Here is a 16,363-nt window from a genome sequence, read left to right on the forward strand (position 1 = left end):
ATGCATAACATGTTGTTGTTTATGTTTCAGAAAAGTAATGGAATTAATACATTCTATTTTAAAATGAGTTTATTTATGTATCATTTTCTACACTTTCTATCATTTCCATCACCTTTTTTTTTTACTTGACCATCCTAACCACTTTTCTATTTCTCCTCTCTAACAAATAATTTCCCTATACAACACTGTTTTGATTAAACCCTGTAAAACATTCAAATTTTTAAAAGCTATTTATTGTTGAGAGAGAGAGAGAGAGAGAGAGAGAGAGAGAGAGAGAGAGCATATTTTCATGTGTTAAAAACATGCCTCTATGGTGAATTATAAAGCATACACAAATTAAGAGTCACGTGAAAGAAATGTAACTGAAATCATGTGCAAATAAACAGGAAATTAACCAATACATCATCCTGATGCATCTGTAAATATAACATATGTTGATATATACAGATAATTTTACATGTAACATTTGGGAAAATAATTATCAATATTTTTTCTGGAAACTTTAATACAAAAAAGATTATGAGGTTATTTATATAGAATCTAAGTGTTATATGAATCATTTTTATTTCAACAATTCATACTGAGAATCAAAGTTTGTTCAGAAATATTTAATCGTATTGTTTATTAAAGAAAGAAAGTCATTTAATCATTTTTTATTAAGCCTGTTCACAAATCAATGATGTTTTTCAGGCACGCGTAGCTTTGTCTATTTCTGTATTACTGACAAGTATACGAATACTGCGATTTAGATCATAGCATATCTGTATTGTCTCTGTCCACCCAGCTGCAATGAGTACTGGCTAACACTGGGTGGGGGGGGGGGGGTAAACTTGCGATGGACTGGTGTCCCATCCAGGGGGGGGGGTCAATGACTCATCCGCTTGGCACAACAGAAACGTGGTATTGGCACCATCCTCATGACTCGGAGTAGGATTTATTCAAGATCATGGCATATTCGTACAATACGATTTAATTCACTGAGAAATGATTTGAACATATTCAGCACATCAAAACGAAATTCTGTGATATTTATGTTGTAAACTGCAGTAGGAATTACGCGGAAACCGTACCATTAGTAAACAATAAGCCCGTTATCACATCAGACTGAGCTTGCTCTCTCTATTTGAAGTTAACGAGCTTTCATCTACACATATAATGTGTATAATATTTTGATTTAAAACAGATACATTTTTACAGCCTTTTATTCTCCAACAAACCAAATATACATATCAACTAAAACAGCATCTTTTATCTGAAAAGGTAAACCTTACGAAAATTATCGTTACATGTAGCTTGTTATCATACAATTGATAGAAAATGATCATGTCATTCGATCATGTTAGCGCTATAATCAAAATATGTAAATTCAGGTCAAAGGTAAGGATAACACTATAAAAGTACCACAATACAGGCCCGTAGGAAGAAATTTCAGTTTGAGGGGGCACAGCCAAACATTTTTCAGTTGACAGTTGAGGGGGCACTACCAAAAAATTTTCCGACAAGCAAAAAAAAAAAAAAAAAAAAAAAATACCTTAAATTCCTTGACAAGCAAAAAAACCCACAAAAAAGGTCATCAGACATTTTTATTGAGGGGGCACAAGCATATAGTATCTATGTTTACTATAGTAATCTATATATCGGCAAAATTATGGGGGGGGGGGGCACCGGCTCCTACGGCCATGCAATGTGAAGATGATAGAAGAAATTTGAAAGTTTTTGACTGGTTATGCTGAAGAAAATTGCATTTCCCCGCTCTTTAATGGTCTTTGATGGCAAAATATGTTTTATGATCAAAATAAGTCATACGATGTATATCATCACAGGTACTTATATGTCTTTTTTTTTTAGTTTTTATACATGTTTTGTGTTTTATATATTCAGTCAACCTTATATTTATATAGCTGTAGCTGTCATTTACTTGGAATCATATATACTTTCAACCTCTTCTCATAGATCATGTAATATGACAAAATGGAAGGGTCCTATAAACCATTTGTCAGATTGGAAGAGTTTTTAAACCAGAAGATGATGATGATTTGTCAGACTCAGATTCCCCATACCTTCATCAACTGTCTGGAAGTGGAAATACGGATCAGCTGTTAGAATGCATTAAAGCAGGATGTGACGTAAACGAAGAGAACGTCGATTTTTGTTGGACACCTCTTTACGTCGCAACTAGAAAGGGACATAAACATACAGTGGGAATTCTTTCGCAAAATGGAGCATTGGTTAATACAAAGTATAGTCCTTTGCATGTGGTTCAAGATTTGGCTATTGCTCAACTACTTCTTCAGGCCAATGGTGAACTTAACGCTTAAGATGACAAAGGAAATACTCCACTATATACGTATTGCAATTATGACTGGAAAAGAAAGTTTGGTAGACTTTTTTCTGTCATTAAATGCCCATATACATGACACAAATGCAGGAGGCATGACAGCAATGCACATTTTTTGTTCCTCTTTCATAGAAGATCCACATTGTTCAAGTTTATGTCTAATGTTTATTACTGAGGAAGGCGCTTGCGTGAACTGTAAAGATGCGCAAAAGAGATCGCCTTTACATTTAGCTACAGTGCATTATCAGGACAAAAATGACACTATAGATATTTTAGTGAAAGCTGGAGCATCTCTCTTAGATTTAGACTTACAAGGATTAAACCCCCTACACTATTTTATTGAAAACACAATAGGGTGCTCATGCATTGAAGAAGAAGAGTCAACAAAATTTATTAACACACTTCTTGTTGACAAGGAAATGACAAACTCTGAAACTGCAATTGGTCAGACGATATTTCATCTTGCCATATGTTATGTCCCAATACAAATTCTCAAATACCTAGTCAAGAAAGGATGCCATCTAAACGTTAAGGATGGTCGAAAACAAGGTCTTCTACATTACATGGTAGACAGACAAGAATGTACTGAGTCAGACGTACTTCAATATTTAATAGGCATGGGATTGGATATTAATGACCGTGATGTGTGGGGACAAACAGCCTTGCATCTTGCAGCTCAAAAAATAAAAAAGACACTTGCAGAAGATCTGGGGCTGAAATTGAAATTTGCAATGCTGTTGAATACCTTTCAATAAACATTGGAGAGTGCCTTTGTGCAAGTGTTCCAAAACTGCAGTGCACTATTTATCGTGCTGGAAGTTATTCTGAGGGGACCAAAACATTTTTTCCGGACGAATTTGATTATATGGTGTGCATTGACGGACTCAGTAAGAATATCTTTCCGAAATATATGGAAAAGAAAGTATATGAGAGTGCTCATTTCACTCCAAATAAAGAAACCGAAATACATTAACTTCTAGAGGAAGCTGTCGATTTAAAAAAAAAAACCCTCGAATCTTTTGTAGCAGACTACTCGTTGATATTTCGAAGAAGCAGACGAGCTACTCCTACTCTGAACTTACACAGTGCAGGGCTAGAAATAATTATTTTTTTAACTGGTTACTCGGGCTATCGCCTTAGATTTTTACGGCTCAACTCAGTACTTTCACTGTCCCCCTGGGCCAATTGATTTTAAAAAGACTGGCCCAGATGCATAATTATATTAGTCATATTTTGATTATATTGTGATTCTTAATAGTACAACATAACAAAACAAAAATGCAAGTCAAGTTAAGCACGGCCATGAATAAATTTTGTAATGTATAAAAAAAAAAAACTGACCCAAAGCGGACATGCTCTCAACAATGCACTAGCCCAGATTAAAATTTCACTGGCCCAAGACCAGTGGGCCATTTATTATTTCGATCCCTGACACAGGTTGAATCAAATTTATTGTTTACCAAACGTTTACCCAGCGTATGACTAACATTGTTTTTATTGAAAATTTTCAAAAAGACGACCGACTTCTAATTAAAAGAAAATATTTTGGAGAGGTTGCAGGTAAAAAAAGCTAGGAAATTGACATGAATTTTGTTCCAGCTGTGTGCCTTCCATCGTGGTCAAACAAAACGAGAAACAGTTCGATACTCCTATCCCCCGAATCACTCCGACTGCCTTAGCTTGCTTTGCTGTTCCCAAACTATCTAGTCAAGAAAAAGTGAACCTTTGGAGGTTTTCTCGGTCACTAGTGGAAACAGCAATAATGAAAAAAAAATTGAAATAGCCACAAAGCTGCCAAGTCTTTAAGCAGTTTCTAGATTTGTGCTTACTATATAAAAAAAAATTGTACTATCTCATTGTCACAAAAAGTGCAATAAATTAAGATACGAAATTATTATTGAAACCCTTTAAACCATACGTTCATGTTTAAATTATAAAATTCTTTGTTAAAAATATATCTTTTTTTAAGAAAACAAGTATTTTCTTCTACAAATGCAAAAAATTGAAAATTCCAGTAAAGTCTATTGATTTCAAAATTTTCTATTTTTGTGATCCAATTTATTTTATCTGTCTGCTTTCATGCATCTATATGGAATTCAAATCATTCGTTTGAAACTACCAATGATGTCATTAATTTATCATAATGATTTCAGAATATTGTAATTTTTTTGAAGGGCCAAATAACCATCTATTTTGTGAATTACATAACAGCGATTAAGGTTAATTTTATTCTTCTGTATTAAGGGCCGAATTTTTCTGTTAGCGATTAATATTTATATCTTTCATCAAAATATTTTTTCATCAAAAGTTGACAGATACAAAAATACCAAATATGTTTTCTTCATTATCGGGCATGAAATGTAGTGTACATTTTTAAATTTCATTGGCAAAAACTTTACAGAACTAGGGCGTAATGCTTGATGACCCATTTGCATTTTTTTCCAAGCCTCGGTTTAATAAACAATGCAAAGGCTTTCAAAAAATATTTGTCTTTGGATAAGATTACATGCCATTGTACATTGTATTAATAGAAATTGATCAAACTCATCTTTCATACTAGATGACGGAGATATTCATCTTGATCGTTGTTTCCTCCGCAATTATGTGCACGGCATGGTAAAAATAGTGGGAATTCATGTAACATATACCACATATGTTGAGCTCCTCGGATGACACGTATGCTCTACAGTTACATGTAGCTGTAACCTTGTAAGTTTTTTACTTTATTTTTCGAGAGAGTAATTTAATTGATGTGCATGTGTTAATTCAATTAATAATATTATTATAAAAATGTATGTACGATTAACATATGTGTGATCTGATGCCCTGCATTCTTTAAAGTATTGCTCTGTTTATCTTCATCATTAGCTTTTCAAATAAACAGGCGATCATGAACTCCTTATTCCTAATAGCTTTTTGCTCCCTCAATTAACGTGTAGATAGTTTTTCATCGGTTGAAAGTTTGTTTTGTGGAAACTCTTGGCTGGATAAGAAGTTACTATCTAATTAATGACCTTGACTGCCCGTTGAATTATTTTTAGACCGTGGTTAAGGTTTCGCGATTGAGTCACTCGGGATTTCCTTTCACTTTGTACTTGGTTATGCAAATATTTTAGTTTAAATTTTTAGGTACCAGGTATTAGGATAAAACGGTTTTCTCTCCAATATTTCAAAATTATTAACCCATTCTATCTTAACTTCAATAATATATAGATAGGCGGATATTTCATTTTAAGTATGTTCCTTTTCCGTAAGATAATCTTCCTCGTGCTAGTATTCAACAAAAGAATTACATCTGTATATGTAGGTCTACATGTACTCATGATGCGCGATACTCCAATTGGGTTAATGTATGTGTCATTGTTATTAGGGACTCTGGTTGTACAGGCTTTATAATTGCTAAACCAAATGATCAGGAGGCCTTCCCTTATAACCCCCCCCCCCCCCCAAGGAAATCTTTACTTGTATGTTTATATCGAAAATAATTCAAAAATAGGAACAATTTGATATCCCCAAATAGTTAAAACATTGCATAATTTTATGTAACAAGCTTAATCTAACTAAAAAAGACAACGTGATACAATTTGATTAAAACTAACAGTGGGACGGACAACTTCGGAATGGACATTTTTCCGAACTTGCGCACCCTTTTCCTTTAAAGCTATTATCTTAGGATTTTTTTTAAATGGTGGGGTTTTTATATTTAAATTGATTTATGAAATAAAAAATCCAACATTTTTAGCTAGTTTTTGAGATATTAAGTGGCAAAGATAAAAATCCCATGGGGAAACATGTACTTAAAATTACCCCATGAAAAACCCCACAAAAACCCCACGGGGTTTAAAATTTTCCCCATGGGGGAAATAAACCCATATAATCTTTCGTGGGGTTTTTAAACCCATATATGACTAAAAATTACATGTGGGTTTTTTCCCCCCACGTTTTTGTTACTTAGGGTAAAAAAACCCATGTAATCTTCATTATATATCTTTGATTTCATGAAAATTGGAATGGAGACATTAATTATTGTCTTGTCTTATTTTCAAACTTATTTCCAAGATATAATAATTTCAGACATGTCTGCTCCTCATTTTTTTTTCAATATTTTTGAAACCTTGTTAGTAGCAAAATCATTTGTTCTTAGAGATAACAAATTCTGTTTATTAATTAATTCATAAATTATCTTGGTATGTCCCACTTCCCTTGGATCCCCAACTCATAAGAAGAGACCGTTGAATTCTATTCATCGCCATGTTTTCTTTAGTTTTACTAGGTTACTCCGCATTGGTAAAACAGATCCAAAGGGATTTGTCCTAGTACGCACGACAATTCTGCCTGAATCTGAGGCACTGCTCCTCTCTGATTTTGAAGAAGCTGCCTCTTCGACCTTGCACTCGTTGATTTTCTTTGAGAGAATTCTAATTATTAGGTCTTTCCACCTTTCTGTGGAAAGACCTCTTGAAATGCTTATGTTTATTATTATTATTATTATTATTATTTTTCTTCCCGGACTTTTGAAACTGCAAGACTTATCGAAAAACTTTATAGGTCATGATACTGGATATCAAAAGTTATTCCGAAAAACGACCCCCCGTGTTTGACCTATGACCTCCTACGAAGTTATTGCCCCTTTCGCAAGAATAGCTTGTTATCGCTACTCCTTCGAAACCATAAACCGTAGAGGAACGGAACCTTCACCAATGTCTTCGACTAATTGAGGGGACTCTTCAGTCTTTTCATTGCGAAAGTATTCGTCAACCCCTTTTATGAGTTATTGCCCCTGAAAGTTTATGAAACTTACGAATAATTAAAAATTTTCAAAACGATAAGTTGTAGAGAGATGGGACCAACTGCATAAGATTCATTGACCTTTGACCTTCAAATATATGCAAAGGTCAAAGGTCAAGGTCATTCAAAATATGAGAAATTAAGCTCTTTTTATAGATCTTTTGTCTTTCAACATATCCTAAATATCTTTGCATCATTAATATGTACTCTTAAATCTATTTCAAAGATATCATTCTTGTCCCCTGAGCTTAACCCCTTTGAAAGTTATTGCCCCTTGTGCGAAAAACATTGTTATCGCTACTCCTCTGAAACCGTAGATTGTAGAGACATCAAACCTTCACTAATGTCTTCAGGGTCTTTAGACACAACTTCAATCTATTCAGTGCAAAAGGATCCGATGACCCCTTATATGAGTTATCACCCTTTAACATCTTTGCGCTTACTATTAAACCTTGTAACTTTAAAACTAAAAGTCGTGGAAGCATGAGACCAATTGCAATGTGATTCATGACCTTTGACCTTCAATATGCGGAAAAGGTTAAAGGTCAAGGTCATTTCAAAATTTTTAAAATTTTCATTTTTTTATCTTTCAAGCCTTTATGGATTCTTTTTGGATAAAAATTAACTTTAGAGAGAAAAATATATAAATTAAAGAAACCTAAAGAAGGTGGAAAGACCTCTAATTGTTCGAGAACAATTAGTCTACTAGTTTTTGTATTTTCTTCTTCCTTAGCCATGTCTAATGCACTTAAATTAGCCTTGGATCGAAGATTTACGTCCGCTCCGTGTTGAAGAAGTGCTGTAACGGTTTTAAGATAGCCTGAATTACATGCCTCATGGAGAGCGGTTTCACCGTCTTCATTGAGCGCATTGACGTCAGCACCATGTTCCAGCAGGAGGGATAAGACGTCATGTCCGTCAAAGCAGCTTGCTGCAAGATATAAAGCACACTGTCTAGAATTATCACGCATATTGACTTCTGCTCCATAATCGATGAGTGCCTGAGCGCGCTCCTTTGTTAAAGTGTTTCTCTCTAAGGCCACCATCATAGGTGTACTTCCATTCTTATTTTGGGCGCTTACATCTGCATTGTTTTTAAGCAGAGTTAACATTGAGTCAAGTTTGAAGCTGTCATATGCACTTGCATGCAAAGCTGTGTTACCAGACTGGTTTTTAGCGTTGACATTAGCACCATGATCTATCAGCAACTTTACTATTCCACTGTATTCTTTTGCAGTGGCCTTCATTAACAGGGTTTCATCCTCGTATCGAGGAATATAATTTACATCTGCGCCACGACGTAAGAGTTCTTCGACTATTTCTGTATGACCACCCAAAACGGCAGCAAAAAGTGGTGAATCTCCAATAGAACCATCTGCTTCTCTAGGATTGACGTTTGCGTTACGCGCAAGAAGATCAACAACATCTTTGAGTCCAGACTTGCACGCAAGATAAAGCGCAGTTGTGCCACAAACGATAATATTCACGTCTGCGCCATGTTCCAGCAGAAGTAAAGCTATTGAGAGACTATTCCCCTGTAGAGCATTTTCATATGGTTTGTATTCGATAAGGAATTGAATAATATTATTGTATCCGTGAAATGGGATTTTTATCTTTGCCACTTAATATCTCGAAAACTAGCTAAATTAGTCTTATTTTCTCTGGATTTTGGAAATCCTTTGACGTTATTTCCTATAAATTGGCTGGGTTTTTTTGCATGGCCTAGCAGGTTTAATCTGATTGATATAATTTTTTGAATGAAAAGCTAGGCACGTATTATTTTTAATCTAATAATTATCAGGTCGTGTTTCAATTTTTGATGATTCAGATTTAAAAAAAAATCAAATTAAGAATGGATGATAAGAAACACACACACACACACACACAAATAAATAAATAAATAAATAAATAAATAAATAAATAAATAGATGAATGGATTAAAAAAAAGGGCTTATTTTGGGTATGAATGATGCACATACTAAATTTCTAAAATATTTCAGAAAGTTTAAACTTCCTATGATGTTCAAAATTCTACTTTTCTGCAATCATGCTTACAAATTTGTACTTTTTATTGCCTAATGATTTTAAATCTTTGAATGAGAAAAAAATATATGACCGATAAACGTATTCATTTATTTTGTTAATATAAATATGACTTTAGTAGTTCTTTTCATGAAGTTGAAAACAAAAGCTTTCTTTGTATCATCTTGAATCTAAATTTGAAACACTATATTTGATGTTTTGCACCACAGTTATTTCTATTATTATCGGGTCAAGGCAAGATTAAAAGTGTGCACATGTTATTTGAAAACATCTTTCTAAAAAAAGATTACATGTAGCTACTCAGCCAAAAAATAACAGATTTTTTTAAGTTAGGCCATGTCATCGACAATGTAAGATAATCAATTTATAATGATAGCTTCATACATGTACAAACAGTAAAATTCTCTTTCTGTTATATAAAACAGTGAAAACCATACGTACGAGGGGTGATCAAAAAGTTCGCGAACTAATTGCTTTACTTCCATAAAAGAAATAAAATTAGGTTTCAGTATGTATTACTTTTTAAAGTAGTCCCCTCCGGTTTCAATGCACATCTGCCACCGTTCTGCCCATGCGCGAAACACGTGGTCTAGGCGGTCATGTGACATGCTCTTCAGCGTTCTGTTCACAGCAGCAAGAAGACTTTTTCGATTCTTATAATTATTACCATGCGGGTTATTTTTTATAACAAGAATAGTCCATTTGTCACAAATGACCAAATCTCGGCAATATGATGGGTGGATAGGGATATCATTCACCAGAATGAGCATGGTGACCAGCACAACCTGTGTCCTCTGTCTTGGATGCGTCGTTTTTTAATGTGAATCAAGTATAGGCGCGTTCTCTTTATCACATCTGAAATGTTTAAAATCTAAAGTAAATGATATTTTAGGGATTTAATAATTATTTTATTGTTAAGATATTGAACTACCTTTCTAACTGTAACTTGACGATCTTCCATAACAGATTGCTCAACTACGGATACATCTCTTTCCCAGCATACTTTCAATGGGCACCAGAACAGACATCATTTTTAACCATCTCCCTTCCTTCACAAAAACAGTCAGTCCAATTAATGATTGAACTTCTTGCAAGTTCTTTGTCTTCATTAACATTGTACAAATTCTTATATGCCACTGCAAAGGAATTTCCAAGATATACGTTAAACTTTACAGCCGTTCAATGCTGGAGTAAAACTGAGTCAACCATTTTTTGTCACAAGTCATCTACCTATTGACGTCATTTTTACATTGTGACGTCATAAACATGGACCTAAACATTTCTTGACAGCTGCTATTTATAGAACATGTGTGCCAAATTTTATTCTGATCTGAATTGTGGTTTTGTAAACATAGAGATAGTTCGCGAACTTTTTGTTCACCCCTCGTACATGTAATTCATCTATCTATCTATCTATCTATCTATCTATCTATCTATCTATCTATATATTAGGGATGTCAAAATATTTATTTTCCTTAGTCGATTATTCGATTGCATTATTCGAACGATAGTCGAATATATTCGGAACATTTCCTGAAAATAAAATTGTATTTGAAACTTCACTGGTACATGATTTATTTATAATTCAGAAACCCTTTTACTTAAATCTATTTAAAAAGTAACATCAAAATTTATGCAACGCGTGGATAGCATGATTATTTGAATTTCAAAACCTAATTTTCCAAAATGTATGAATTCCCCGTCAATAGAATTCATAAATCGGTTTGTACATGCAGTCAGTTTTTATTTAAGTAAGCAAAGAAAAAATTGCCAGGAGATATTTTTTAAAGATTTATTATGAAATACATTGAGGGAGGGGTGTTAATCTCACACTATCCACACGTCAAGTGCCTGTGAAATTGTTAAACAGTTAGATACTGCTTATTCGATTATTGTTTGCTCTGGCTATCAAAATGTCCTTATACAGTTTAAAATGTAAGCGAATTGTTTTGATAATATTATCGAAGTGTCTAAACATGTCACAGTTATGGTTCTTCCTTGCGCTTGAGCAATCTTAAAATAACAATAAATAATTGGTACATGGTATAAGATCAAGTCCAATTTATAATTTTACAAACAAAGCCTAGTAAATTGGTGGGTAATTAATTACAAAAACAACACAGGCAGTTACTGATAAATAATTCCCGCAGTACGCGGCAGTAGTAAAGCACTTATAATTACTGTATTTGCTATACGTACATGTACATGGAATATCAACCGTTTTTTGTTGAGAAAAATTATCTTATCGACTGTCTCTGAGGAAAGACGGTTTCTCAATTTTGTGATGAGAATTCCATCACGTTATCACTCTTTTATTGCATTTATTTAATTATGATAATATTCGAATGTCGTTTCATTATTCGATCGTCGGTCGATTCGACTGATAGTCGAATAGTCGACTATTCGTTGACATCCCTAATATATATATATATATATATATATATATATATATATATATATATATATATATATATATATATATATATATATATATATATATATATATATAATTTAAGCTTGACGATGTGTGGAATGATAAAACATGTATTTATCAATACTGTTCGGTCTCTTTCTACAGAGTATGGAAAACGACGACGATACGAAAGATTTCAAGGAAAATCTTGCAAAGTTTATGAAACACAAGTTAAATGAAATACCTCAATCCCCCACCATACATCAACTGGTAAGATCTAGAAATGAGGAGCAACTTCTAGAATATATCAGAGATGGATGTGACATCAACTTACAGAATCATGACGGTATAACGGCTCTTTATGTTGCAGTAGACATAGGGAATGAAAGAGCAGTAGAACTACTTTTGCAAAATGGAGCTATTGTCAACACACAAAAAAACCCAATGCATGTCATTAAAGATATGGCTATTGCTCAGTTACTACTTCAGGCCAAAGGCGACGTTCATGCTAGAGATGAGTATGGGAATACTCCATTGCATCGTGTGATAAAATCAAATTCACGTGAAACAGAAAGTTTAGTTGACTTGTATTTGTCTCATGGTGCAGATATACACAGTAGAAATGCTAGTGGCCAAACGACACTGCACACTCTTTGTTCATCTTTTGTACAAGAACCAGAAAGTTCCACATTGACTCAAAAACTTATTGAAAAAGGTGCAAGTGTAAATTCCAAAGATTCATGGAAAAGATCATCATTACACGTAGCTGTCATACATCAGTATTCATATAAGTACGAAACTATCAATATCTTGAAAAATAACGGAGCTTCTCTATCAGACCTCGATTTGCAAGGATTTAATCCGATACATCACTTTATAGAGCAATCAGGAGGGTGTTCATATGACGAAGAATACATATCGCTGAAATATATCGACTCTTTCCTTGTTGATGAGCACACTGCAAATTTGACTACCGCAATGGGGCAGACGATTTTGCATCTTGCCATCCAAGAAGTACCACTGGAGATTCTGAAGTACCTTATGAAAAAAGGATGCAAAATCCATGTAAAGGATAATCAGAATAGATGTCTTCTGCATTACCTTGTTGAAAGAGTGGAATGCACAGATATATTAGATTACCTAGTTGGCATGGAACTTGATGTGAATAATCGGGATTTTTTGGGACAAACAGCTTTGCATCTTGCTGTTGAGGAAGGTAATACTGAACTTACAAAAGGTCTTGTAGAACTTGGAGCTGATTTAAACGCGAACGATTTAACTGAAAAGCAGCCCATACACGTCGCTGCTGAAAAAGGATGGGATCATATAATTGATTTCCTTATAAAAGAGGGAGCAAATATTAATGCTCTTGACAAATACCAATCTACTCCTCTTCATTTTGCTGCATGGAATAATCAGTCATCGATCGCATTAGCCCTGATCAAAGCTGGTTGTGGGGTTGATCTCCGAGATTTCTGTGGACAAACTGCATACGATGTTGCAGTGTTTAGATCAAGCTTTGACTTTGTGCAGTTTTATCAGAAACATTACTGTCTTCAGAATAAAACACAGATATGCAAATTTTCAAAACATGCTAATTTATATATGACATTGGAAACTTTTAAAGACATCATAGAATCAAAAGAAATACAGAAAGACACAGAAAATTTAAAGGAGTTTCTAAACAACTTAATAAAAAACTCGCCCACTGGAATTGTATATGACGATCCTGAAGCCATTGAAATTCGTGATGCCATTGGACATTTTACCAAATACATTGCAAAGTGTCTGTCTGAAAGTGATCCAAAATGGAAATGCACTGTATATTATGCGGGAAGTTCTTATGAAGGAACGAAAACACTTTATCCGGACGAATTTGATTTCATCTTTTGTTTTGATGAACTCAGTGAAAATATATATTCACGGTATGAAGAAGATGATATTCGGGAAAGAGTAACTCTTATCGTACAAGGAGGTGCAGAGATCGAGGAGACACGTCCCTCTGTATCAGACTATGCTCAAATTTTTCTAGCAAAGCATACATATTACTCATACTCAGAACTCAGCGAGAAAGAATCGAAGATAATCACAACTGATGTGATGGTGAAAGTATTTACTCACCTAGTATCCAATATAGTGTACGATGAAAACTTCCCTAAGAATGACCGACTTTTTATAAAAGATGTTACAATGGACCCAAAAGTAGTGTTTCAATGGCGAGGTTCTAAGTATAAAAGTCTAGAAATAAATGTGGATTTTGTTCCAGCAGTGCGCCTCCAATCGTGGTCAAACAAATTAAGGATCACTTCAAAACTCCTAAATGCAGATTTTCTTAGTCTGCCTTGTCTTGCTGTTCCAAAAATGACGACTGAAGAAGACGAAAACCTTTGGAGGTGTTCCTTGTCACTAGTGGAAACAGCAATAATGAAAAGATGTCATCCACATATCAGAAATAGCTACATCGCTGCCAAATCTTTAATCACCTCAGCTGTTTGTCCTGTTGTTAGCTTTGGTGACAACAAGACTGCAAAGGATTATTATCTCAAACTCCACCCTGACTACATATCGTCTGAAGATGAGTTTGAAGTATATGACATAATGCAAAATATCTTCCCATCATACATCCTAAAAATGGCTTTCTTCAAAGCCATAGAAGAAAAGGCAATACGTGATGGTGTAGAAACTGTATTCAATAAATGTTCGACAGAGAGAGACATGCTGGAACAGCTCGTACTGAGAGAAGACACTTCTTCTGAACCAATCACTTTAACATGTAAGGAATGTGATCACACTGTGGTACAAGATGTTTTTAAGAAGTGTGATGAATGGCTGTCAAATCAATTCGTTCCTTCATTCTTTAATCCACGACACAATGTTATGGGTTCGAAAATCCTAAAGGAAAACGGCTTCAAAGTGCAGTATTATATGAAGTACATCCTTAAAATCCTAAATGAAAGCTGAATTATGATGGTCACGATGCCAAATTTACTAGTACTGAGTTCAGAATAAAATTTTATACTCATACTTTTAGTGTTTGAATCCTAGCTGCAAAATTAAAAAAAAAGATATGTGAACAATGCATGCAAAATTCCAATAGCTTTAAATATATATAAAATAAAAAATCAAATTCAATATGTAGACTGAGTGTTTAGAGCAAAGAAAAATTCCCTGAGAGCTTTTACAGCAGAAAAATTCTCTGAGCAAAAATCACTCTGTTGTTAATAAATAAAAATAAAGATTTCTTGGGATTTGAACCCAATCGATTTAAAAATCTTGATTTTTTTTCTTCTTAAAGGCTGCACCACACATAATAGGTAACGACATTTAAATCTTGAGTGCTATTTGATCCTTGAAAATCTGGACTTCAAATACTTCTCAGAAAAAGATATGAATTCGAGTAAAAAAAAGGTGTATTTTTAAGGTAGAGATGATCCTTGTTTCATGTTTTAGCTGTATATTGGTCAGAAACCAAAGGTACTTATACGATATTGAGGTGGTCGTCGTCCGTCCGTCTGTCTCTTTGTTTGTAAACAATTTTAGCTCACCTGAACTGAAAGCTCAAGTTAGCTTTTCTGATCACCTGTTTTCCGTCGTCCGTCCGTCCGTAAACTTTTCACATTTTCATCTTCTTTTCAAGAACCACTGGGCCAATTTTAAGCAAAGTTGGAAAAAAAGCATCCTTGGGTGAAGGGGAACATAAATTGCTAAAATGAAGGGTCAAGCCCCCTTCAAAGGGGAGAGAACCAAGAAAAGACAAAAATAGGGTGGGGTCATTTAAAAATCTTCTTCTCAAGAACCACTAGGCCAGAAAAGCTGAAACTTATGTGAAAGCATCCTGGTGTAGAGTAGCTAAATTGTTCAAATCATGGCCCTCGGGGGTAGGGTGGGGCCACAATAGGGAATTTAAGTTTTACATTGAAACATACAAGAAAATTCTTTAAAAATTTTCTACTAAAGAACCACTGGGCCAGAAAACCTGAAACTTAAGTGGAAGCATCCTGGGGTTGTGCAGTTCTCCTACAGCTCTGGTTCGATTCCAATATACATGTAAATTGGTATACAAGTAGACTTCATGAAGATGAATCATTCTGGTTATAGAAAAATTTTTAGTAGCCATGGGAACACCAAATATAGTAGGAGTAGCATTTTGAAAGAAAGGAGATGCGCTAACAATTAGGTGTGCAAAAAGCCTAAAGCTTCAGACGTTTGAAATCATATTCAATTTGTGAACTTAGTATTTAGAGGAAAATTCTTTTGAAATATATGAAATTATGACAAACAAATCTTACCTGCGGAAAATTTTCTCGGCAAAATTTATTCTATAATAAAAACAAATGTGGTATTCTTGGAGTTCGAACAAACAATAAAAATTCTGTCATTCTTGTTTAGACTAATATACGTTTAACCACTACGCTAAACAACTTAAGGAGGCTTGGGGGTCAACAAATTAACCATCAGATATATAACTTAATTTTTTAGACATGATATCTTAAGCTGTCAACTATCATTTGACAAAGAAAAATTTCATACATTTTAGTTTTAAAATTTGATCATTTTTGTATATTTTTATATGGAGCTCTTCTTCTAAAGGAGATCAATACAGTCTGAAAATGGCCACAACCACCCAGCCCTCTTAAGCCAAATTGTGGAATTTAAATCATGTTTGTGTTATGACCTTTGACTTTATGGACTTAAATTTAAATATTTCTCAGAAAGATGCAAATGTCGTGTCAAAGAAGGTATTACATGTATTAAGGTAAAGGGGGTCTTTGCTCCATGTT

At 34.2% G+C, this 16,363-nt stretch overlaps 2 protein-coding genes across 2 annotated transcripts; one reads left to right on the forward strand and one right to left on the reverse strand.

Annotated features, from left to right (window-relative positions):
* The first annotated feature begins 4,964 nt into the window (after window positions 1-4,964).
* LOC133178582 (ankyrin repeat, PH and SEC7 domain containing protein secG-like) lies at window positions 4,965-14,854 on the forward strand. Its single transcript, XM_061313300.1, has 2 exons — window positions 4,965-5,047; window positions 11,748-14,854. Exon 2 carries the CDS (start codon window positions 11,751-11,753, stop codon window positions 14,541-14,543), a length of 2,793 nt encoding a protein of 930 aa, XP_061169284.1. The 5' UTR covers window positions 4,965-5,047; window positions 11,748-11,750; the 3' UTR covers window positions 14,544-14,854.
* Window positions 6,582-10,130, reverse strand: LOC133178467 (ankyrin repeat domain-containing protein 50-like). Its single transcript, XM_061313162.1, has 3 exons — window positions 10,101-10,130; window positions 7,833-8,661; window positions 6,582-6,781 (listed from the first exon to the last, which is right to left on the reverse strand). Exons 1-3 carry the CDS (start codon window positions 10,128-10,130, stop codon window positions 6,582-6,584), a joined length of 1,059 nt encoding a protein of 352 aa, XP_061169146.1.
* Window positions 14,855-16,363: the final 1,509 nt, after the last annotated feature.

This window comes from Saccostrea echinata, unplaced genomic scaffold (assembly GCF_033153115.1).
Source record: "Saccostrea echinata isolate AGI-Se365-2 ecotype Australia unplaced genomic scaffold, CSIRO_AGI_Sech_v1 ptg000003l, whole genome shotgun sequence".
In the NCBI taxonomy this organism is placed as follows: Eukaryota; Metazoa; Mollusca; class Bivalvia; order Ostreida; family Ostreidae; genus Saccostrea; species Saccostrea echinata.